The sequence below is a fragment of the Halichoerus grypus genome, chromosome 3 (assembly GCF_964656455.1).
Source record: "Halichoerus grypus chromosome 3, mHalGry1.hap1.1, whole genome shotgun sequence".
NCBI lineage: Eukaryota > Metazoa > Chordata > Mammalia > Carnivora > Phocidae > Halichoerus > Halichoerus grypus.
In genome coordinates, this window is record NC_135714.1 from 132,001,197 (window position 1) to 132,027,609 (window position 26,413).

At 37.5% G+C, this 26,413-nt stretch overlaps 1 protein-coding gene across 1 annotated transcript in view; it reads right to left on the bottom strand.

The window, feature by feature from the left end:
- The window catches only part of DCHS2 (dachsous cadherin-related 2), a 119,939-nt gene that overhangs the window by 53,399 nt on the left and 40,127 nt on the right, over positions 1 to 26,413 (bottom strand). The window contains 7 exon segments of the mRNA XM_078068246.1: positions 2,182 to 2,391; positions 2,600 to 2,734; positions 14,574 to 14,813; positions 16,948 to 17,791; positions 19,758 to 19,915; positions 23,353 to 23,452; positions 24,765 to 24,952. Of these exon segments, the coding sequence (XP_077924372.1) occupies positions 2,182 to 2,391; positions 2,600 to 2,734; positions 14,574 to 14,813; positions 16,948 to 17,791; positions 19,758 to 19,915; positions 23,353 to 23,452; positions 24,765 to 24,952 (1,875 nt within the window).

Consider the following 26,413-nt stretch of genomic DNA (forward strand, 5'->3'; position numbering starts at 1 on the left):
TTACAAAGGAAAGTACCCAATGCAACAGGTAGAAAAGAAGTAAAATTGGGCTTACTTACACAAGTTAGTTTGAAAGGGTATCGTTCTTCTGGATGAAAGTATGACAATACACATAAACATTTAAAATATATATGCCCTTGGACATGATAACTCCACTTACATTTATCATAAGGAAATAATTGGGTAAGTGTTCAACTGCAACACTTTTATAATAGTAAGACTGCTATTATACTCAATATCTAAAAGACCATAAAAGGGGATGGATGAATTAAGTGATATTTTACATAAGCAGTAAGAAGAGGCATCACTAGAAATGCTAACATATGTGTATATTTACTAATATGAAAGATTCATATAGTATATTAAAAAATGAGTTTAGGGAGGCCTGGGTGGCTCAGCCGGTTAAGTGGCTGTCTTCGGCTCAGGTCATGATCCCAGGGTCCTGGGATCAAGTCCCATACTGGGCTCCTTGATCAGCAGGGACCCTGCTTCTCCCTTTGCCTGCCACTCCCCCTGCTTGTGCTCACTCTCTCTCTCTCTCTCTGATTAAACAAATAAATAAATAATAATGAGTTTAAAAAATGAGATAACAAAGTAGCATATATAAATTGTCCAATATATATAAAATTGATGTCTCCATTCACCAAGGTTCATGGAGAAGTGTTTTTCAAAATAATAAATGAGTTACCTCTGCAAGATATAAATTTTTGTGTTACTACTTTTGTTCTTCATAAATATGTACATATTCTATACCAATTATATATCACTTTTATAATCAGGCAAAAAGGCAATAAAGCTATTCTCATTTTGGAGTAAAATGGGTGGCACATAGAAAATGCCATGGGTTCTAGAATTTTTAGCAAATAGAAAGTGATAGCTTTCAGAAGCTAGTCCCAAAACTGTTTTTACAAGATCTAAAAGCACCTTCTCCCCATCAGATGCAGTCTCTGAAGCATTACTCTCTCCTCAACTCCTATCATTCTATGACATATACCAAAAATCACCTTTTCTTTTAGATGAATAAGAAGATGTGGCTCTCTCCATACAAATGCTAACATTATTTTGTCAGAAATTTTTATGCTTCTGATCCAAAGGGAGCCATATCACAAAATTATCTTCTGGGTAGAAGTTCCTACTGTGATCAAGGGTGGGGTATGGTTATAGTTCTTAAGTGGTATACTGGTGTTCAGATCTGGGAACTGTCTATCTCTGTGTCCTCCAGGTTCCATTTAAGAAAAGACTGACAACAACTGCCTTTGGCTCAGGTCATGATCCCCAGGGTCCTGGGATGGAGTCCCTGCATTGGGCTCCCTTCTCTGCGGGAAGCCTTCTTCTCCCTCTGCCACTCCCCCCGCTTGTGTTCCTGCTCTTGCTATTTCTCTCTCTGTCAAATAAATAAATAAAATCTTTAAAATAAAATAAAATAAAATAAAATAAAAAAGAATGCAGGGTGCCTGAGTGGCTCAGTCGGTTAAGCGTCTACCTTGGGTTCAGGTCATGATCCCAGGGTCCTGGGATGGAGTCCTGCATCAGGCTCCTTGCTCAGCAGGGAGCCTGCTTCTCCCTCTCCCTCTGCCTGCCACTCCCCCTGTTTGTGCTTTCTCTCTCTCTCTGTCAAATAAATACATAAAATCTTTAAAAAAAAAAAAAAAAGAGGGTGCCTGGGTGGCTCAGTTGTTAAGCGTCTGCCTTCGGCTCAGGTCGTGATCCCAGGGTCCTGGGATCGAGCCCCGCATCGGGCTCCCTGCTCGGCGGAAAGCCTGCTTCTCCGTCTCCCACTCCCCCTGCTTGTGTTCCCTCTCTCGCTGTGTCTCTCTCTGTCACATAAATAAAATCTTTAAAAAAAATAAAATAAAAAAGACTGACAAAAGTCTTGCTGGCTCAAAATAATAAGAATATTAGTGATCATATAAAAGACACAAAAGTAGAAAAAAGTTATATATTCCATCTACACACCCACTAACATTACCACAAAAAATTCACAATAGTTGCAGAGGGGAGATTTAAGAATTTGGAAGCCAGTGGCTCAGGCTGTCTGTGGAAAGGACACACATGGAACCAAATAGCTTTTACTGAGCATGTATTCTGTAGACCCCGCAATAGACACCAAATACAGCATAATCACTAGTGTGTCAACTCAGTCAGTGTCATGAGGAGAATTTTAGTGGAGAAAATACTTACCAATTACATGATACCTGACAGCTCCATTATTGCCAGAATCCATATCAGAAGCCAAAACAGTGTAGACAACCCCTGGCTCTTGGTTTTCCAGAACCTCAATGTCATGACCGGGGACAATAATCTCTGGTGCGTGATCGTTCTCATCTTCTACAGTACAGAGAATTGTCGTGGTGCCAGATAATGAAGGGACTCCTCCATCTCGTACGAGTACTGATGTGAAATAAAAGATGGCACAGACTGTGGCCATAAATTCATGCCTAAAATATATTGCCCCAACTAGACTGCTGCATCAGACCAAACTAACTGGGTAGCACTGGGTCAATAACGGTTTACTAAAGACATTCTACAGACATGTAAAATTTCACCACTAACCTCCTGCTGCCTACTTTTGTTTGTACCATAGTCAGGCATCCCTTACCTCGAAGGGTGAAAACTTCCCGAACTTCTCTGTCAAGTATGGTGGTGGTCACTACCTCTCCAGTGTCAGGATTTATCTTGAAGAACCCAGATGAAGCCCCTGGCATGATTTCAAACTGAAACTTGGAATTGATTCCTTAAGAAAAATATAAAGAAAAACTTACTAACTATCCCTTTGGAAACCATTCGTCTGTTTTCCTATGAACATGTTAGGCCAGAGATGAGAAAGGCAAGACGTTTAAACAACCTTCAAATTAAGGTAAAACACACACACACACACACACACACACACACACACACACACACACACACTCACCTCTTTTGGCTGTTCTTGCTAAATAAAAGCCTCATGGGCTGAAATGCTTGATTTTCAAAAGTCTTAGGAGACTTCCCCACAGTGAATGCTTAAGATTTTTTCCCTCCCATAAAAAATTTCTTATGAGTGCGCAACCCTACAATATATTCCTAATTACTCCTTCTAACACCCCTGATTGTGATTTAATGACATAATTGTATGCTTACGGGGCAAAGGACAATTTCTGTAGATCGACTCCCTACTTAAAAGCTTGTGCTCGGTTATGGTATTCTGTTTATTCTCCAGTGCAGGAGGCAAGCACATAGACTTGCTATATGCATATTTTTGTTTTATTTTCTACTTAGTATTCAGGCTCCTATCTGGAGTGGGAAATGTGGTACCACATTAGCATGCATTTTGAAAACAATGCTTCCCATTTTTTTGTGGTTTCATTTCTTCCCTGAGAAAAGCATCATGTCATTTCCATCATTGATTATGAAGATCATTCATACCATTAACTTAAATGAGTTTATCCCATGCTGTTGTAGCTTATTTGCACTTTATACAAATTCCTTTCAATTATTTTCCTATCTTCTTTTTTAACTGACGAGAATCTAGGAATAGACATAGTACTTCGAGTATATGATTTTATAATTCAATAGAAAATGAAATACTATTTTTTGGCCTTAACAACAACAAAACTTCAATTACAAATTCCACCTTGCCAGTCTTAAAAATTTTCATTCCACTATTTACTGGACATAATATAGGACTGAGTGCTGGAGGGAGTGGAGTATAAGTCTAGTTTTATGTAAGAATAAATATAGATGTCTTCTTATTATGTCCTTGAAAGAGAAAGGATATTTAACATAGTCTGCAGACGTTTTAAGGACCTTAAGAGAAAAAAAAATCTAATAAGATACAATCAGTATATTTGATACGGTGTGGTCAGAGGTCACCAAAAACTTACTGTTCTATCAGTAGACATTAGGCATATTATTCCATTAGTGATTATTTAATAATTAAAGTGATTACTTTGGTCTCATAATGATCACATACTCTCTTCTATAGCCAAGACAAAAATTCTAAAAATTCCAGGTTAAATTTGTTATTCCTGTTTATCTCTTTGTACATTAGGAAAATGGGAACAATACCATCTTACATCTGTTTTCCTGTTCCTCAAATATTTGGTGAGCAAAATTAGATGTCAAGCACAGAGCTATTTGCCCAAGACACAGCAGTGAATCAAATGGGTATGGCCTCAGCCTTCAGAGAGCTTACACAGAGAACAGCACCTTTTAATTTTGGACCCTTTATTTTTAAAATCAACTCACTCATTTATTATATGATTTTATCATACATTACACATTATGTTATATTTTATATATTACATTATGTATTTTAATATTTATTTAAAATATTTAATATTTTAATTCCCAATACCTGTCAAACCTAGAAAATGTTTAAAAATAAACTCAAATCTTTATGTTTTCCCTTCCTCCCATTGCTCCCATTATTCTGTAATGTGCTTTACCATTCTCCTCAATATGTTCCTGACTTTTTAGAAACTTTCAGATTTTATTATTTCCATTATGCTATATAGCTTTTATCCCTGAGATAACAAGCCATTCACTTTCAACCTCCCTAGTATATTAAGAATAAATAAGATTCTTAATTACACCATAGTTTGCATGCATACATTTTTTACATACATTTTCACACTCCAAACTTTACACCCTTCATAACTTAAATTATGTGAAATAACTTTAAAATATTTTACAATGGCTCTTTTAGAATTTAATTAGTGCCTTGCTTCTTCCTCCTCACAACCTATAATCATCCAGGACAAACATAGCATCATCAGACATGAGAACCAAGAAAATAAAAATAAAATAGAGATTATTTAGTCTAATTTCATCACCTTCCTAAGCACAGTGGAAATTGGGATCTGAAGATATTCAGTGATATGACACGCCCAGTGAAGGGGGCATGTGTGTATGGACACATACATATATTGCTCTTAGACCTCAAGACCTACAGCATATGACCTCTTATTTTTCCTTCTTTTGGGCACCCTTCTCAATTCAGTTCTGTCCCTTTCCAGTCCAGCCTCATGAATGATCACTTTTGCAACTGTGCAACTTTCCTCAGTCCTGTGGCTTTGTGCCAAAGATGCCCAGCAAAGCCTCAATTCAGCATCATTCCAACCATCTCTCTGCCCTCCCGGGATATCCAGCAGATAACTGGGGCTGCAGAAAATGTCACAACAGCATAGACTGGCGCCACGGAAATGTCATTGTCATCCGGCAGTCTTTCCAGCTTTCCTGTGTCATCTCTCTCCCACTCATGTCTCCCACCCAGCACTTCCTGGCTCATTCTTTTTTTTTTTTTTCTTCGTTCCTGGTTTAATGGTCTGCAAAGCATGCGCAATCGAGGTCAGAGATAGGGAGGCCCTGCCAGGCTCTCCCTCTCCACCTCAATAGAAACGATGTGGTGGCCCGGTACCATGGCCAGGCCCAGTACACGGGTTCCCCCACCGAGAAGGAATCCAATGGCTTGAGGAACTCCTGTGCCGAGCCCTTCCTGGCTCATTCTTATAGATCGCTTTCCTTCCTATTTCTTGGAGAAAATGAAGGCATGGGAAGCATTCTCTCAACTTGTGTCTACATTCAACTCTAACTCCTGGTTTCTGTTTTGGTGGCCAAAGTAATTCTTCAAGTGCTTCCTCTTGGAATTTTCTTATTATTTATAGCCTTTTTTTATTAATTTTTCCCTTAAATTATATTCTTCTCTAGCTATAGGGATCAAATTTTTTTCCTTCTCTTTATAACCAAGTTTCTTCTAAAAATGCTATCCCTCCTTTGCAGCCAGCTTGAAATTGTCATACCTAGCTACTCCTTCTACAGTCACCTCTGTTTACAGAACATACTGGTCATCTTTGTTTTTCCCTGATTTGTCTTCTCTGTGGCTTCAAATATTGCTGACTGATGTTTAAAAAGATGGAAAGGAAGGAACAAAGAGAGAGAGAAAAGAGAGGAGAGAAGCGGGGGAGGAATTCATTCTACCTCCTCCTCAATTCACTGTTTTCAGTTTCTATCCATTTGCAGATAACACCCATGTGTCTGCATTGAGCTCCAACTATTTGGTTGCTTCATTCATTCATTCATTCATTCATTCATTCATGTGCTCATTCATTCATGTGCTCATTCATGCAATGCACATATATTGAGTGCCAGGCACTGGAAAGATACTCTCGAGTAATAAGTAATTATCTTGGTCCTCAAAGTTCCCCTTTCGTGTGGAGACAATTAAATCAATGAATTATAGACAGTGTGATAGAATACGTGAAATCACTGAGGAAGTGGACCAGGGAAGACTCACCCCAGGTAGATGGTCTGTTCACTGATTACCTTGTTAAATAAACATATGGAGAGAGTGAGAGCAGGTGCCAAGGTACTATGCCAGGTGCTAAGAATGTAACTGTTAGCAGGAAGACAAATTCTCTACCCTCATGGTGCTTGCAGTACAGCGCTGCACACGGAGAAGTAAGGAGGCCATTATGGTTCCATATAAGATATCATTGGGAAACTATGGTTGCCTTCTGTATAAGCTGAGACTCTAAAGATGAATAGGACTTAACAAGTACGAAAGAAGAAGGAAGGTTTGAATGCATTAAAAGTAAAATCCAGGGGCACCTGGGTGGCTCAGTTAGTTAAGTGTCTGGCCTTCAGCTCAGGTCATGATCCCAGGGTCCTGGGATCGAGCCCCACATCGGGCTCTCTGCTCAGTGGGGAGTCTGCTTCTCCCCCTGCCTGTTGTGCTTTCTCTCCCTCTCTCTGTCAAGTAAACAAATAAAATCTTAAAAAAAAAAGTAAAATCCAAACGCCTTAGCACAGTCTACAAAGTCCCATGTGATAGGGGCTCTGGTGATTTCCCCAACCTCTTCTCACATACTTGCTCACTCGCTATGCTCCCGGTCCGTCTGCTGGCTTCCCTTCTGTTCTTTGAATGTGCTACATTTCTTTCTGTCGGGGTCTGAGTGGTTGCTGTTTCCTCTGGCTGCTCCTCCTTCAGTTCTTTCCATGGCATCCTAGTTATGCCACTATTGATCTCGGATCTAAAGCTATTCTGCTCTGCTCTGTCCTGTGATGCTGGGGCCAAGGATCAGCAAGCCACATTTCTCTCTCGCCATCTCCTCTCTCCTTGGGTCTGCTGCAAAGGGACACAGGGGAGAGTGAAAGTCAGAGGAGAGGAGATGGGAGCCCTTCTGTTGGCTTACTGTCCCTGTCAGCACTGTCATTGTATCTGCGGCAGCACGTTCATAGCTCTCCGGCTTCTAGAACTCCCTGAATCAAGCTCCGCAAGGCCTGGCCCTTTTTTTTTAGGTTCAGATAACCTTGACCTCCTCCATTTCCCAGTGTTTGGGGTGGTAGCTGTTCCTATGGTGATTTTTCCTGGGTTACTTCTGGATTCCCTTTTTGCTTACTCAGCCTTCCAACACCTATATTATAATCTCTGGTTTTCCTGACCACACCTGACTGATGGAGTATTTAGCAGCAGGAGTGGGTCTCAGGTATCAGAGATTCTGGGTTTGGTTATGTCTTGGCCTTGCATGCTGTGCTGAGTTCTCTGACCACGGGAAATGGAATACCAGTAATTGATGACTGGCAGTAATACCATAATCGATTAAGTTATCACCTGTGTTTGATTGTGAGGGAGTCATCATCAAAGGACTCAAGTTCCATAGAGGACCAAATGACTCTGGCCATAGGGGAGTAAAAGGGATTGTGATGAGTGATGGCTGCTTCTGGATATACTAGGAACTTGCAGAAAGAAAACTACAAGCTGAAGCTGAAGCTTGCAGGTCAGTCAGTTAAAAACCAGAAAGCTTCTATATGAGCCTGAAAATTAATCTTCCTGAAGATCAGACCCAAGCCTAGTGGCAGATACAACAGGTAACTTCTAGCAAGGAGATGTTGGGGCCACTGGTCCTGGAAATCACCCTTTGAGATCAAACACTCTATACCAACTTCAAGTTATTTGCTTTTACCCAGCAGAAACAACAGAGTACATCTTTAGGTAAACTCTTCTACTATTGGCCATCACCGATCTGGCAGAGATTTTGCTCATCTTGGCATCCAATAGAGCATCATATTGATCACTATTTTGATGACATCAAAATTGGATCTAATGTGCCCAAAGCAGCAAGTAACTTAGATGTCTTCATTAGATATATGTAGTAGACCAGCTGTTGGCAAATTACAGCTCACTGACCAAATCCAGCATGCCCCCACTTGTGTAAAATTTTACTGAAACACACCCACACTCATTTCTTTATGTATTATCTATTGCTACTGTCTTGGTACAAAGTCAGAATTGAGTAACAGAAATTATATGGGCTGCAAAGCCTATAATATTCACTATCTTGCCATTTACAGAGAAACATTTGCAGAGCTGGAGTCTAGGGTGGGAGAGTGATAGCAGTTGAGGATAGAGAGGAAAGCTAGAGTCACTTCATAAAGTGCCTGGCTGTTAAGAAAAAGAAAATAAAACTTCATCCTCGAAACCATGAGGAAGTAATAAAGAATTCTGACCATGGGAGTGTTATTTTCCAGATTTATTTTTTAGGAAGATCATTTTTCATGAATTCCTCAACTGTACAATGTTCACACAACTCAGAAAGTTCTAAGGCAAAAACAGGATCATGCCTGACTGATTGAATGAAGGAATAAATAAATGAATGAATTCTGAAGAGTGAAGGCAACTTGAAGCAGCTCCAGTTTCTCAGATCACAGAATCAAAAATATTTACTGAGCTCCTACATCTTAGCTTGCACTGACTTAGGGACCTGGGATACCAGTGAATAAAACATGTCCTGAGTCCCTAAGAAGTTCACCATCTAAAGGGCAGGCCGACAGGTGAACAATGAAATAATTACAATGCCCTGTATTAAATGAAGTAAGACTAAATCAAGGTTAACAGTGACTGGCTCTGGGTGAGTGAAATTGTAAGTGGTTCTTCTTTATATTTTCATGCTGACTGTTTCATTAATTCTAAGACACATTTCTCCCCACATTTTAACATTTCTGAAGCTAGATGCATTTGACAGTTGCTGGTGTTTTAGAGTCAATGAAACAGATAAAATAGCATCATGGCAGTGTTCCTCCCTTGCTTCAAGTGTAGGCTGTTGTGCACAGTTGTGACCCAGCACAGGACGTTTTCCAGGAAATCAGATCTGGGGTGAATTCAAAATAATCCCAGATAGAGAACACAACTGACTCTTGAACAACGTGATTTGAACTGTACGAGTCCACTTAACACGTGGATTCTTTTCAGTAGATATGGTACAGCACTGTAAATGTATTTTCTCTTCCTTCTGATTTTCTTAAAACCATTTTCTTTTCTCTAGCTTACTTTATTGTAAGAATACAGTATAGAGGGGCACCTGGGTGGCACAGTCAGTTAAGCGTCTGACTCTTGATTTTGGCTCAGGTCATGATCTCGGAGGTGGTGAGATCAAGACCTGCTGCCCCCCACCTTCTGCACCCAGTGCTCAGTGGAGAGTCTGCTTGAGATTCTCTTCCTCTCCCCCTCCCCCACTCATTCTCTCTCTCTCTCTCTCTCTCTCTGTATCTAAAAAAAAAAAGAGAGAGAGAATACAATATGTAATACATATAACATACAAAATATGGGTTCATTGACTGTTTATGTTATCCCTAAGTCTTCTGGCCAACTGTAGGCTATCAGTGGTTCAGTTTTTGGGGAGTCAAAAGTTAAACATGGATTTTTGACTGTGGGAGGGGCAATCGGCACCCCCGAACCTCAGATTGGTCAACTGTACATTTTTTTATGGAATAGACAATAAGATCTCATTATAGAATTTGACATTTTTTGCAGGGCAATGTGCTGTTAAATTATTTTGTATTCACCACTATTGAGCAAATACATCAGCAGGGAGTGAGTTATCTTCCCTGGTGGGGTGCCCTTTCTCTGGGGACTGGCGGAGGTACACCCTGGGGATAAATCTTTTCTCACTGACAATAGAACTCTTGGTGGTGGTACCAAAAGCTGTAGCAGTTTTAATATCTTAGTTAAAACCTGGTAGTTGTTTTTCCCTTTTAATACATGAAAAAACTCCTGTTGGAACTAGTCTGAGTCATACATCATAAACAAGCAGTGTTCGAAGTCCCATGGGTTTTGAATGCCAAACAACACTGTAGGCTTAAGATTTTAAAAACTGTACTGTAGAGGGCGCCTGGGTGGCTCAGTTGGTTAAGCAACTGCCTTCGGCTCAGGTCATGATCCTGGGGTCCCAGGATCGAGTCCCGCATCGGGCTCCCTGCTCAGCGGGGAGTCTGCTTCTCCCTCTGGCCCTCCCCCTCTCATGTGCTCTCTCTCTCTCTCAAATAAATAAATAAAATCTTTAAAAAAAAAAAAAACTGTACTGTAGAATGCTAGAAAATATATGTTCAGCTTTCTAATATTAAGTAATGCTATAGTATTTTTTAAGAATACATAACTATAAAGTAAACCATTCGCAAATTCCAGTGTGATGCCAGTTATGTTAAAAATCTTGACGTGACATTTAATTCTTATGCATAATTCTTTTCATTGTTTTAACCCAACAAGCAAATATAAAAAACAAAACAACAACAAAAGATTGAGGGAAAATGTATTCAAAAGCACTTGCTTAATTGATCTGGCCTCATTAAAAACACTGAGATTAACAGTAAACCCAAATTGTCTCCACAACGTGCGTGAGTGCATGAGACTCTTGAAGATGCTGATGTGTATTTCAAACATCCATAAATGCAAAGTCAGCAAAACAATAATTTTGCATCTAAACTCTCCATCAGGCAAACCATAATCTCTAGAATACTGAACTCTTCAATTCAATTTAACTAACAGGTTGCAGACTGGTCATTCTAAAAGAAAATAACACTGACGCTAGGGGCACCTTGCCAGTAAAAATCGGGATGCATATTTATGGTAATCCCCTTTAGTTGATACATGCAAATATTTGAGAGAAATGCTTTTTTCTCTCTTCAGACATTAAAATGAGAGATTCCTTAGGAGTGTCTATTACCAAAAATAAAATTAATAAGATAAAGTAAGGTCAAGGGGAGGAAGCATTTTACAAATTTTAATAATTGCTAATGAGTAATTATTGCACTGATCCACATCAGTGGCAGGTTCAGCATATGTTTGTGAACTTTGAGAAGTAGTTTCTGTGTTGCCCAGAGCCTTATGTTGCTCAGTTTACACCAGAGAGTGCTCTAAGAGAACTTTATTGAACTATTGTGAAACACAAAGCTGATGTATATTCTCCATTGTTTCTATCACCCTTAAAAGTATCCTGCCTGAGACGTGCTAAATAAATTCTGTAAGTACAAGTTGGGAGGAGCAATTGTTACCACACTCCAGTCATGTGTCTTTGAGCATGGTAAGAAAAATTTTGTGATCATACTGCCCCATTCTGGTCAAAAGAGAGAAAATTAGGTTAGTCTTTGAAAAGAAAATTTTTGTAGCATCATATACAAATTTATGTAAAATGCATTTCATTAGAAGATGATGTTTTCCAAAAGGGCAAAGCATCTAAAATGGCATATAGTGTAGTATAAAAGCTCAAGGAAATCTATCTATTACCCCTTAGATGAACAATTTAGGAAGAAAATCCTACTGTTAATACTATTATTTCCATGGGCACATCTATTACAATTCTTGTAAAGAAAAATTATACTGATTATGTAATGCTACCTCTATTTACGAATGTGAATTTTAAAAGATTGGCTTATTCATGGATTGGAAGAATTAATATTGTTAATATGTCTATACTATCCAAAGCAGTCCACAGATTCAATGCTATCCCTAATAAAACTCCAATGGAATATTTCATAGGACTAGAACAAATAACTCTAAAATTGGTATGGAATCACAAAAGATCCCAAATAGCTAAAGTGATCTTGAGAAAGAACAAAGCTGGAGGTATCACGGCCCCTGATTTCAAACTACACTACAAAGCTATAGTTATCAAAAGAGTATGGTACCAGGATAAAAACACACACACAGATCAATGGAACAGAATTGAGAGCCCAGAAATAAACCCACACATATATGGACAATTAATTTACGAAAAAGAAGCTAAGAACATACAGTGGAGAAAGAACAGTTTCTTCACTAAATGGTGTTGAGAAAACTGGTCAGTTGCATGCAAAAGAATGCAACTGAACCACTATCTTACATCATACACAAAAATTAACTCAAAATGAATTAAACACTTGAATGTAAAACCTGAAACCATAACATTCCTAGAAGAAAACACAGGCGGTAAGCTTTGTGACATTGGTCCTAGGGATGTTTTTGTGACTCAGACTCCAAAGTCAAAGGAAACAAAAGCAAAAATAAACAAATGGGAATATATCAAACTAAAAAGCTTCTGCATATCAAAGGAAACCATCATTTAAAAAAACCCGCCTGAATAGGAGAAGATATTTGTAAATTATGCATTTGATAGAGGTTAATATCAAAGATATATAAAGAACTCATACAGGGATGACTTGGTGGCACAGTCTGTTAAGTGTCTGACTCTTGGTTTTGGCTCAGGTCAAGATCTCAGGGTCATGAGATCGAGCCCCGTGTCGGGCTCCCCACTCAGTGGGGAGTCTGCTCGTGATTCTCTCTGTCTCTCTCTCTTCCTCTACCCCCCCCCCGCTTGTGCTCTCTCTCTCTCTCTCTCTCTAAAATAAATAAATAAATCTTTAAAGAAAACGTCATACAACTCAACAACAAAAAACAAACAACCTGATTTTAAAAAGGGCAGAGGATCTGAATAAACATTTTTCCAAAGAAAACATACAGATGCTAACAGTCACATGAAAAGATGTTCAACATCACTAATTATTAGGGAAATGCAAACCCGAACCACAATGATATGTCACCTCACATTCATTAAAATGGCTATTATCAAAAAGACAAAAAATAACAAGTATCAGAGAGGATGTGGAGAGAAGAAAACCCTCGTGCACTGTTGATGGGAATGCAAACTGGTGCAGCCACTGTGGAAAACCGTATGGAGGTTCCTCAAAAAATTAAAAACAGGACTACCAGATGACCTAGCTATTCCACTACTGGGTATTTATCCAAAGATAATGAAAATATTAATTTAAAAAGACATATGTACCCCTATGTTCACCACAGCATTATTTACAATAACCAAGATATGTACACAACCTATATGTCTATCAATGGATGAATGGACAAAGATGTAGAATGTGAAATGGAATATTACTCAGCCATAAAAAAGAATGAAATCTTGCCATTTGCAACATGGATGGACCTTGAGGATACTATACTAAGTGAAATAAGTCAGAAGGAGAAAGACAGATACCATTTGACTTAGTCATATGTGGAATCTGAAAACAAAACAAAACAAACCAACAAAAACAAAACAAAGATAAACTCACAGATACAGAGAATAGGGAGCGGGGGTATGTGTGAAAGAGGAAAACAAGGTCAATTGTAGAGTGACAGATGATAACTAGATTTTGGGGGTAAACACTTTGTAGGGTATACTGATGTCAGATTATAATGTACACCTGAAACTCATACAATAAAAAGAATATATACACATGAGGTAAAAAAAAAACTGGCTTATTAAACTATTTGTATTAACTCAGATGGGGAAATGGGCATATGCTCTCAATGGCAAATACTTCACCATAATTTTCAGAGTTATTTTGTTTAAAATATAAACAATATTATTAAAGTACTGGACCTTAAATACCAAAAAAGTCACAGTGATATTGAAAAGGAACTCTAAGACATTTACAAATTCCCAGCTATAATAACTATTCACTTCAAAGTTATTTGTCTGGACACAGTGGCTGACATTAATAAGAGTAATAATAGTAATGACAGAAATTGACCTTTATTGACCACTGATTATGCCAGTCTTAGCTCTTTTCATGTAATAACTCATTCATTCTCATAACATAACTAGAACTTAGGCCCTATCATTATCCCCATTTTCCAGATAAGCAAACAGAGGAAGAGAGAGAATTAGCTACTTGTTCAAAGCTACACACTGAGGTAAAGGATAGTTCTAGGATTCACACCCAGCATCCTCTCTCTTCCATTATACTATATAGAGAGGAAATACAGATCCATTTACTGTTTTGTATGTGGTGTATCTAACCATTACACTCTGAAAAAAATGTGATACTTTGTCTATACTGCAGTTTATTATCAAGATCAAATAAAAAATTATGTTAATTAGGTATATATCACTCTACCATAAGTAATAATATAAATCAATAGAAACAAATGCCATATAAAAGCACACATTATCGAGGGGTGCCTAGGTGGCTCAGTTGTTTGGTTGAGGCATTGGGCTCCTTGCTCAGTGGGGAGTCTGCTTGAGATTCTCTCCCTCTACCTCTGCCCCTTCCCCTGCTGGCACACACTCTCTCTCTGTCTCTGAAATAAACAAATAGATCTTTTTTTAAAAAGAGCACACATTACCTTTACATGTGTATATGTTTTTATGTGAATGCTAATTACAGAGGTATTAGAAGTTTGAAATAACTAGCAATTGTCTTCATTTTCTGGGCCATAACTAGTTTCAAGTATGTGAATTTTTGTTTTTAGCATTAATTACCAAGTTTCCATATTTTTAAATTACCTGAATCTTTGTCCATAGCTTCAACCCTTGTGACAAACTGCCCTGGATTTTGGTTTTCTTTAACTGAAGCTTCATATAGGTCCTGCTGAAACACGGGTGCCTCATCATTTACGTCAAGAACAGTAATCGTCAAAGTCTGGGATGAAGAAAGTGCTGGTATGCCGTCATCCAGTGCCAGAAGGGTCAGAATGTGCTGAGCTTTTATTTCATAGTCCAAAGGACAGGTGGTTGTTAGTAAGCCTGATTTGAAAGAGGAGAAGAGCAATAAAGAATAAACATTTTCTAGAGAAGTCATGCTTACTCTACCTTTGTCTAACTTACCTAACTTGCTAAAGATCCAGAAGCTTTCTTTGCTAAAGAATAAATCTTATTACACCAATGTGAAGTTTATATATTATCAAGAATAAAAAGATAACTTTTTAGTCAAAAGAGTCATTCTGGTTTAAACTATAAGGATGAATTTGAATTCAGAAATAATCTATCATATACCTTTATCTATGGAGATGATCACACCAAAATTATTTTTCTACTTCCATTAAAAAAAAAATTTTAGGTTAGGGAGGCCTGGCTGGCTCAGTCGGTAGAGCATGCAACTCTTGATCTCAGGGTCCTGAGCTCAAGCCCCACGCTGGGCATGGAGCCTACTTAAAAAACAAAACAAAACAAACAAACAAAAAATCTAGGTTGTAACAGTAAATGCTTCCATGTCAAATGACACTTCATGTCATTTACCAAAAGGTGAGTATAACTACATTCCTTAAGATAAAGAGTTATAGTCTCTTTATACTATCTCAGTAACTATCTTTTTTTCCTAACAAAAAATAGGAAGACTCTATAACTCAGGAAATAAACTTCACAAATAGAACATGTCTCCATCCTACTGCCATTTAAGCATATAACTCATCTAAACAAAGTGTTATAAAGTCTTGCACACAGATAGCTGTCACATGATTCCAATCATCACATTCTTTCTTTGAGGATTGCTGTTTGCTTCTCTAACACATGCTCATCCTATGAGAACTTACCTTCAAATAATTAAAGAAGCTTACTGATTCAGATTTTATAAGGTAGTTTTTCAATCATTACTTATCCCTCTGTATTTCAGAGCCAAAGCCATTGCAAAACTCACTGTGTCTTCTTCATAAGAAATGTGAGCTTTGCGAAGAAAAATAGCCTGTCTCCTCTGAATGTATTCAGCAATGATCATTTATGTCTTTGAAAAATATCTCAACTGAAACAGCCAGGACCATTGTTTAAGAGTCACGATACCTATATTACTGAGGCACGATTCTAATTTTATCCATCCTCTTTGACGATCTGAAATAGACCTTCCTTAGCCATGTTGGAAAACATTTTAAGTATTGTTGAAACAGGTCCTTGGAGACCCCAGCTCTCACAGAAATCAGCAGCTGGGTCTGGACTATCTCTCTGTCAGCTGGGCTTTTAGGTGATGGTCATGCATGCCTCAGAATGGAACCATATGTACAGGATTTAATAAATATTTTGATGAAATTTTCCAACAGTATGTAGCCGGCCTATAATCATGACTTCCAAATCCTACACATTCAGTCCCATTCCAAATAATGTTCTTAACGAACAGTTGGGCCAAATGGTATACATCTGAGATGTTTTTTCTAAGATTCACACAAAATGACTTTATTTTTTAGAGAATGAGATGGTAGTCCATCTCTTCAATATCTCCTGAAAATCAGGTTGAGCGGTGTTCATTTCCAATTTCACAAGAATGACACTTTATGCATGTAACCTTCCATCAAACTGAATCAAAAGTTTTAGTAGATGTTATCTTGTAACATGGTGACAGCAAGACAAGTGAAGTGACAGTGAGTGACATTTCTACAGAGTGGACAGTGAATAAATGCTTCTGCAAAAAATAAAATGTTACAGCTGATATGAGAATTAAAGGTCTTAATGCCCAAATCAATCCAACCTTTTAAAAGCAGTACTTCCAACTGTTTACAAATGAATATTTATACGATCTTAAAGATAAGTTTCCCTTCTAAAGTCTTTGAATAATGCTGATGATTAGTCATGCTCTGCCTTGATGCACTTTGGTACCATCTCCGACCCTGTGAATATCCACAGTGCAAAGCAGTAAAGAAGTTTGCTACTATATATTCATCTTGTGAAATGTGAGCTAGCAACAAAGCATCGTCAATATTAACAAACAGGCCACCTACAGGTGGCTGTCTGAGTACAATCTCTGGGCCTTTCATTTACCTAAGTTAAGCAGTAAATCAAGTCACATTTCTTTAAAGCTTATACATCTTGAGAACTGTCATTTTAACAGAGGAAAATGAAGAAGACAAATGTGAGCACGTGATCAGAGACTTTAACTGATAATGACAGACAGTACCTGATGACTCGTCTAGCATAAAGGCCGTGTTGTCATTTCCTGAGAGGATGCTGTACGTCACTCTTCCATTCCTTCCTTCATCTGGATCTTGAGCACTTATGTGGTGCACCAAGGAGCCCACCGTGGCATCCTCTTTGATGTGGGCAATGGGGAAAGACATAAAAGTGGGGCTGTGGTCATTTACATCCAAAATCACGACCTTTGCCGTCAGTGATTGCAATCGCCGGTCTGTCACATTCACAGCCTGATCCAATGCAGTTATTGTCAGGATGACAGTTGGAACCCTCTCTCTGTCAAGGGGGGATGCAGTGACTAATGTGCCAAATGAGGGGTGGATGAGAAATGGACTCATTCCAGGGTGGTGTGATTCAATGAAGTATTGAATTCTACTGTTCAAAAAACTGCCATCCCCGTCTTTGGCATTGAAGACGTGCACCAGAGTCCCTATAGGGACATTCTCTTCTACACTTATCACAATGAGCTCTTCTTGGAAAGATGGGGAATGGTCATTCTGATCCTCCACATCAATACTCAGGAAGACTGTGCTATTCAGGGGAGGGGTTTTGCTATGGTCTTTAGTAACCACCCTGAAAAGGTAATGAGACGTCATTTCATAATCAAGTTCCTTAGAAAGGAACAAGTCCCCTGTTGAGCTGTCGATTTCGAAGTGACCATCCTTGTCATCTGCAGCAATACTAAAATGTAACTTTCCATTATGATGTTGTTGAAGGTGATCGGGTGACTTTATCAAGCTCATTATTTTTGCAGGCTTCAAGTTTTCGGGTAAAACTAAGTGTCTAATATTCTGAGAAATGATAGCTCTCCCTTTAGATAATGGTATCACCTGAAACAAGAATGAAAAAGAGCTTTTAATTTGGGGTCCTTCTTAACAGTTGAATCAGTAGATGTGATGATATTACTTTGGAAGCTAATTCCTTCCACTTGTATGATACACATATGTTAATTAGTGAGAAAATGTCTCTTTCTATTATATAATTCCAGTATGTCTCTGAAGATTGAAAATTATATAACATCTAGGAGATAAGAAAGTACAGAACTTTCCATTTCCCTGTTTGCTCTAATGCGTGAAATGAGATTTGGTGAGACCATGCTATAGTTAAACTGAATTGTAGCTTTGTGATTCTTCAATGAGAATGTGGGATAGATAGTTCTCCAAATTACTCTAAATCCTAGAGACCAATATATCCATAATGACAACATCTGTTCACATTTATGTATCATGTGTCTTTGTTTATCTGAAACCAGAGACTTGGAAATAATACGATATAGAATTTTCTCCTAACCCACATATCCTCAATCAATAAAGAATATAATTTGGAAACAGAATTCTTAGGGATATCTATTCTTGATTATTATACATATCTGTATTAATATTAGTGATTGTCGTGTGTATGAACAAAGAAATCTAGCTATGCACAATCATCTCATTTTTGACTGGTGAGTGTGAATTTTTCCCACAATGAAGACTTCCCACAAGTTGTTTGCTCATTATGATTAAAGCAAAGCCTTAAAATGTGGTTCTCAAGTGACTTTTCTAAATTTAAAAATAATTACAAAGAACTATGTGATATATTATTCACCCTTGTTTACATACAAGTTTGTCCCACAAATTTACCAGGTCCTTGCAATTAGGAACAAGTAAAAGACAAGACACTTTTTTGTTCTTTGTAAGCAAAGCAACATAAATGCCTATGTAGTGATAAAGGTAAATACCTTATCAGGAACTGTACAAAGTTAAAATTAAAAGTTACTTGGGTCTAATCATTTCTCAAGTGATAATAAAAAGACACATAAATCTGCAACGCTCTCTAAAAATAGCATTCATGAATTTAAGGTATCTTCACTGTACACATTTCCATAAAAATCTAACAAAAACCTTCTGAACATCTTTTCACACTTTATGTTGACGATGGAACATTACCTGGATATTTTTTAACTCAATCAGCCAGCATATAGTACATCACTAGTTTCAGATGTAGAATTCAGTTATTAGTTGCATATAACACCCAGTGCTCATTACATCACGTGCCCTCCTTAATGCCCATCACCCAGTTATCCCATCCCCCCACTCACCTCCCCTCCAACAACCCTCAGTTTGTTTCCTATAGTTAAGAGTCTCTCATGGTTTGTCTACCTCTCTGATTTCTTCCCATTCAGTTTTCCCTCCCTTCCCCTATGATTCTCTGCACTGTTTCTTAAATTCCACATAGGAGTGAAACCATATGACAATTGTCTTTCTCTGACTGACTTATTTTGCTCAGCATAATACCTTCCAGGTCCATCCACTTTTATGTAAATGGTAAGATTTCATCCTTTTTGATGGCTGAGTAATATTCCTCTGTGTGTGTGTGTGTGTGTGTGTGTGTGTGTGTGTGTGTGTGTGTGTGTTACATCTTCTTTATCCATTCATCTGTTGATGGATATCTAGGCTCTTTCCATAGTTTGGCTATTGTGGACATTGCTGCTATAAACATTGGGGTACACGTGCCCTTTTGGATCACTACATTTGTATCTTTGGGGTAAATACCTAGTAGTGCAATTGCTGGGTCATAGGGTAGCTCTATTTTCAACTTTTTGAGGAACCACCATACTGTTTTCCAGAGTGGCTGCACCAGTTTGCATTCCCACCAATAATGTAAGAGGGTTCCCCTTTCTCCTCATCCTCGCCAACATTTGTTGTTTCCTGTCTTGTTTTAGCCATTCTGACAGGTGTGAGGTGGTATCTCACTGTGGTTTTGATTGTATTTCCTTGATGCCAAGTGATGTTGAGCATTTTTTCAAAATATTACCTGGATATTAATGACTGCCTGGCCTTGAAGAGCGGGCACTCCCTGGTCACTGGCAATTACGGTCATCCTGTAGGAAGGTCTATGGTTATATGAAAGGATTGTGGTTGTTCTTATTTCACCACTGTTGGCATCAATCTTGAAGTGATCAGAACTGTCTTCTATACACACACACAGAAATTAAGAAATCGATGTTAACTGACAATGCAGAAAACAGAGAATTAATGAATCTACATACATCTGTGATAATTTGGAAGATTTGTTTGTTTTAAGCTTTGCGAGTGTATGAACATAAAATAATACTAAAATATAGACAGGAAACATAACCAATTTTTAAATGTTTTATTATGGAAATTTTCAAACATATGTAAAAGTAGACAGAATGATATACTGAACTCTGCACAAAGATGACTTTGACCTTATATGGAGACAGCACTGAGATGACTCTGCCTGTCGTCCAGCTTCAATAATTATCAACTCATGACCAATCTTTCTTCCCTAGTCATATATTCCCCTTTACCATCCTCTTTGGGAGCAAATCCCAGAAATCCTATCATTTCTTCTGGATATATTTCAAAATGCATCTCTACTTACTGATAACCCAAGGGAATAGTTCATTATAGGAAAGTCAGGATAAATACTTGATGCTAAGCTTTTATTTAACAATGTTCAAAATAATGGATTGATTCACTAACATCCTCCTCCTGGGTTCCAACTATGATAATTACAGTTTTGCTTAGCCTCTCTTTTAAGAACCATTAAGCATGAATTTAAACACATTAGCAGGGTTTCAATCTATTGCCATTATTATTCTTATCTATGCTCAAATTTTCCCATCTTTGAACATTGGGATTCTTTTAAAGTTGATTCCTGAACTTTTCTAATATGATCCTAGTAGTCTTTAGTAACCTCCTTGTATCTGGTATGACAAAATGGCACAGACTCATCTTGTAAAGATTTCCTGTCCAAGACCTGGAGTCAGCCGTTTCGTCAAGGATTCCTGGTTCCTTTTGGAGGAACATGGTATCGGGAGGCTATATTCTGAACGTGAGGGGGTGCTTAATGCTTCCAGGCCAGTCATTGTTTCTAGGCCTTTTTCAGTGGACAGAGAATACACATATGCACAAACTAAAATATGTCACAAGTTCATACTGGTACTTCTAATTAAATTGATTATATAGGTTTTTTTGTTAAATAACAGATTTATATTGTTTAGTAGAATCTAAACATTTCAAATAATCCAAAAAACTCTTGACAAAGCCTGAGCTAGTGGCTCTCTTTCAATCTTTTGTTCCATTTTGATGAGTCATTATCACAGAACAGGTATTTTACCAGTCATAGAAGATATAAAGACAAATAAAAAAGAACTCCTGCCCTTAAGAAAGTTAGAGGGTAGAGCAGGAAATTATGTAACATCTACTAGTTGTGATTTCTATGCTTTGATCAATTTATTCATTTTTACATGAATACTGTATGAAATTTTCATAAATGTTTTACATGTGTTCATTTGCATTATACCTATTTATTTATATTTCTCTTTTATCCTTTTTTTTTTTTTTTTAGAGAAAGAACATGAGTGGTTGGGGGGAGGGACAGAGAGAGGGGAGAGAGAATCCCAAACAGACTCCATGCTCAGCATGGAGCCTGAAGTGGGGCTCCATCTCCCAACCCTGAGATCACGACCTGAGCCAAAATTAAGAGTCTGAAGTTTAAGTGACTGAACCAACCAGGCACCCTACATTATATTTATTTTTATCTTGCTATTTCTTCTTATATTTTGTAGTTGCCTCTATTTAGCAACTGGATGAAGTAGAAGCAAAGGTATGAATAACATAATATATACCATTATATTTTTTATATTGTTACACCCAAGTATTATTTTAGAAGCTAATTCTTAAAAAATCAGTATTTCAAATATTTGGAAATATATGATGAACCCCCATGCAAACATTTCCAAACTAGTCAATTCCCACAATTTCTTCAAAAGTCTTAAACAAATAACATAGTATCGCTACAGCAGAGGATTTGGGTATACCTCCAAATCTCATTCCCCTCCTTCTTCCCAGGAACTAGCTTCTTTTCTCAAGTGGTGGTTTATCTTTCTCGTCCATATATTTGTGAGTAGTAGAAAGCCTGGTTTCATTTCTTTCTAGATAATGGTATTATAGCAGGATTATAGCTTAATATATTAATTTCTGTGTGTTTGTGTGTGTATGTATGTGTGCGGCAGGCTCACTGAATACGTTGCCTTTAGGATCTTGAACTTTCCCAAGCATGAACATGATATGCCTTTTCATTTCATTCTTCTTTAAGGTCTTTCGTTAATAATTTGTAATTTCCTACATAAAGGTTTTGAATGTCTTTTATTGGAATTTTCCTCCCTATGCTCCTGATTTGGGGGGGTTTTCAAATATATAATGTGGGGGGGGCTGTCTTTAAGAAAAATAGGACAATATTACAAATATAAATTGTCCACTGCCCCTTACTCCCATCCCAGAGGAGCCCTTCAAGTGAAGGAACCTGAAACTTAAACTTCATTACTTCACAGTATATCTGCCCCAATACCCTATGGTTTTCCCTGTTACGATGAGCAAGATCTTTGAAAATCTGCTTAGTTTTTAAAATGCTAGTGATTTTTTGGGGGGCGCCTGGGTGGCTCAGTCAGTTGAGTGACAGACTCTTGGTTTCTACTCAGGTCATGATCTCTGGGTCCTGAGATCCAGCCCTCTGTTGGTTTGGCATTCAGCAGGGTGTCTGCTTGAGATTCTCTCTCTCCCTCTCCTTTCTTTCTGTCTCTCCCACCCCCTGCTCTCTCTCTCTAAAATAAATAAATAAATCTTTAAAAAAAATAAATAAAATGCTAGTAATTTTTAAAAAGATCTTTCTTTCTTTATCTTTTTCTTTCTTTTTCTTTCTTTCTTTCTTTCTTTCTTTCTTTCTTTCTTTCTTTCTTTCTTTCTTTCTCTCTTTCTTTCGAGAAAGAGATAACATTATTAGCAAGAAATAACATTATGTCACATTTTGTGACAAACATGACAAAGCAACAAATATATTTAAAAATATTGTAAACGCAGTGCCAACTAAAGCTAATCACCAAAACAAATCTGAGGCCTGTGCATTCTAAAAGAAAAATATAAACATGAGCCTTTCCTAATGAAGTTCCAACATACACACATATATATGTACTGTGACATTTTCCAAGTATGATTTACTTTGACCTTAAGAATATTTAGTCTTCATAGAGATTCATAGATGTTTGCATTCATAATCATATTTCTTTATACTTAATACCAATTTTGATTCACTACTACTTTACTTCCAATAAAAGTTGATTTGCATTTCAGATTATTGAAAATTATCCATTTAAGGTGGATGGTTGGTTGGTTTCTATTTAGGACACAGAAAAACTACTATGATTTTACCTTAAAGTTTTAAGTTAATTTTTTAAATGAAGGTGACTCTAGATAATCACAAATGTATTTTGTTTGTACCTGGTGTTATTTTCAACATTACCCATTTTCCCAGAAGAAGGTAGATAGTTGGTAGACAAAAGAGGAAATCCTAAAAGCTCCTAATCCTTTATAAGGGTGACTTTTACCTGAAGATACTGAATAGACAACTTCTGCATTGTTTCCTTCGTCAAAATCTTTTGCAAACACAGTTGTAACCAACATATTTACTGGTTGACCTTCCAGAACCTGTAATTAAAACAAATGGCTTAAAAATTAGTCATTGAAAGTTTAGGGAGAAATATGAACCTTTAAGTGAAAGAACACATTGCTACTAAGCATTTTTTAAACTATGTTAAAATCCACCTATAACTCAAATGTCTACCATATAAAAGTTATATAAATGCAAATCCATGAAAAGAAACAATACTACATATTTGAACAAACTAGTTCAATTTGAACAAATCATCTGCAGCATTTGAACTAATTTTGAAAAAAAATCAAATTGACTAAATAATCGTAGATTTTGGATACATTTTAAGCATTCTAGCATCTTCTCATTATTTAAAAGGTCCAAAATATCCTAAAGATAAATATAAACCTTTATTTCAGGAAATACACCTGATAGAGGTAACATACCTCAGTAGTTAACAGGAAATTTCATGGAATATTGAAATGTACATGGGGAGTTGAACTCCAAGTGTGGAGTCCTGCTACCCTGCCCTGGGATGTTTTAATGATATAATTAAAATAAAAATGATACTATAATAATGCTTTGTTTTGGTAGGATTTTCTTTAAATACAGCTTTGGAAGATGAGTTTAAAGTTATGAACTGTCTCAGTATCCTTTTTTAATTGTTCAATATGCATATCTGAACACAATTTGAATGTCCAATTCAGTTGGTTTGGAGCAACAGCTTCCAAACTTTTTATTCATGTAACCCATTCATTAAAAAAGTATAAATACCTCCAAGATATATTTATTAATTATGTCCATGAACAAATATTCTAATTTATTATGTATATTATAAAACATACAAAACATGGAAATGAAAAAGATGAAATCATATAAATATAATTAGAAATTTCTGCAGGTGCTACCAAAGATCAAATTTCATGGTCTCTGGTTGCATGTCTTTCTACTTTAGAGCTACAGATTGTTCCCCTATATTTAACTAACCAGCTTAGAGGTGTGTACCAGTTGCCCATAAGGAGACCTGAACCAAGAGATGCATGCAAATTACTGGGAAAACAACCCATATCTGAGCATTACTGATAGTGGGGCACCATTACATTTGTATACAACAGGCAAAACTACATTATCATAAAACTAGATATGTGATCCCAAATGGAACATATAACCATTTTATTTTATATTTTAATTTGTGGAATCTTTTTTTTGTTTGTTTTTTTGACATGTTCACAATTTTTAGATCTGGAAACATGCATTGCCACATTGAGACTGATTTGATAAATTCACACTTTTTACCACAAGATGGTGCTCAAAACAAACAACTAAGCCTATTACAAAATCATTGCAAGGCAACTTCACTCCACAAACCTTGATGTGCAATTCCTCTCCAGGGAGACACTGTGGGAAATATGGCCTGTTATCATTGATGTCATTAACTGACACATAAACCACTATGGTGGCGTTCCGTGGTGGGGAGCCATGATCAGTCACTAGGACTGTCACCTGATGGTGCACCTGAAGCTCGTGATCCAATGCCACCCAACTGATAAATTCACCTAAGGAACACAGAGGAGAACAAAAGAGGCTGTCACTGTGTACTAGAATGACCCCATTCAAGCTAATTCACGGAAAGGAAAACCAGACATAAAACTCAGAGTAAATGCACCATTTCTAAGATGATGTACATCAGTAGTTTGGCTCTACTGTTAAATTTTCTGAAGTTTCTCCTGAAAATGCCATTTCCAATTTGTCATTCTTTGTATTTCAAACTATCTGCCATCCACCATCTGAACTAAAAAAATGAATTCATAAAAATATATGATAAAGTACTTTGTGGGAATTTGGTAATAATTTAGAAGATTTAAAATTATAGCATATCCTTCTTCATACTGCCCCATAGACTAATGGAAAGCACCTCAGCTCTGATATTACAAGTTCAGGGTTTGGGTCCCAGTTTCTCCACCTCAGACATGGAAGGACCTCTCCCTAGCCTACCTCCTAGGGCTACCAGAAACAAATCCAATCATAAATTTAAAAGTATTTTGTAAGCCGTAAATTATTACAAATGTGACAGTTGTTATCGTTACTTCAAAATAATGCCAAAACACCTTCCTGAAAATCAAATACATTCTGTAGGCAATGGTTTAGCTTTTATGTAAATAGTTCTTTATTGTTATGTCGCAAAACATATGTGTAGCAATGGATAGTGACTTCCCAAATAACTGAATGCTTTGCAAGCCTTATTTTCCATGTTCTTCCTCAGAACTGTTTTCTAGCAACTTCCATCATGGTTCAGCCATGGAGACTCAGGCCATGGACCCTTGGAGGCCACATGCCCTCTCCAGGCAGCCCAGCTCCTGCTGCAGAGCTCCACCAGCTATTACTTTCCTCACTATTTATGGAGATACCTATTTGTGAGAAAGTCAATATGAAGCAACTTCCAGCTAACATTACCATTTCTAAGATTGGTTTTACCCTCCTCATCCAAATGAAATGACAGTGTGTAGAACAAAACAAAGAGTGAAATCAGGAACAGAAAGGAAAATTCACGTTTGGGTAAGTTGTGGAATTGTCAAGCTGAAATGCAGTGTTTACTATATCCATCCACTATGTAAACTACATTTATATAAATGCTTACGAGAAGTGTGATTTTTAACAAAAATCACATACCCAACAACTGCATTTTTAAAGCTCCAAACTGTAATTCTCCTCTGAAAACCCTAAATCCTGAATGGCAAGCAGATTTTTCTCTGATGAACCAACTCTGATGGGCAAGCAGCAGTTAGGAAGTCAGTGGGGAAAAGACTGGGAAGCTCAGCCTGGAACTGGGCACGGGAGATGGCACTGCAGGCCTCCACGGGAGCTAGTCCCAGTCACCACGAAGACGGCTCAGAGCACCAGGATGTGGAGATGTGGAAGACGGGCACGCCTGCCATGCTCTGAAGGGTGCTCTCGACCCCTGTGTGGCCACACTGTACCCAGCCCTGGGGAATGGGAATCGTTTGCAAGAAGGTCGT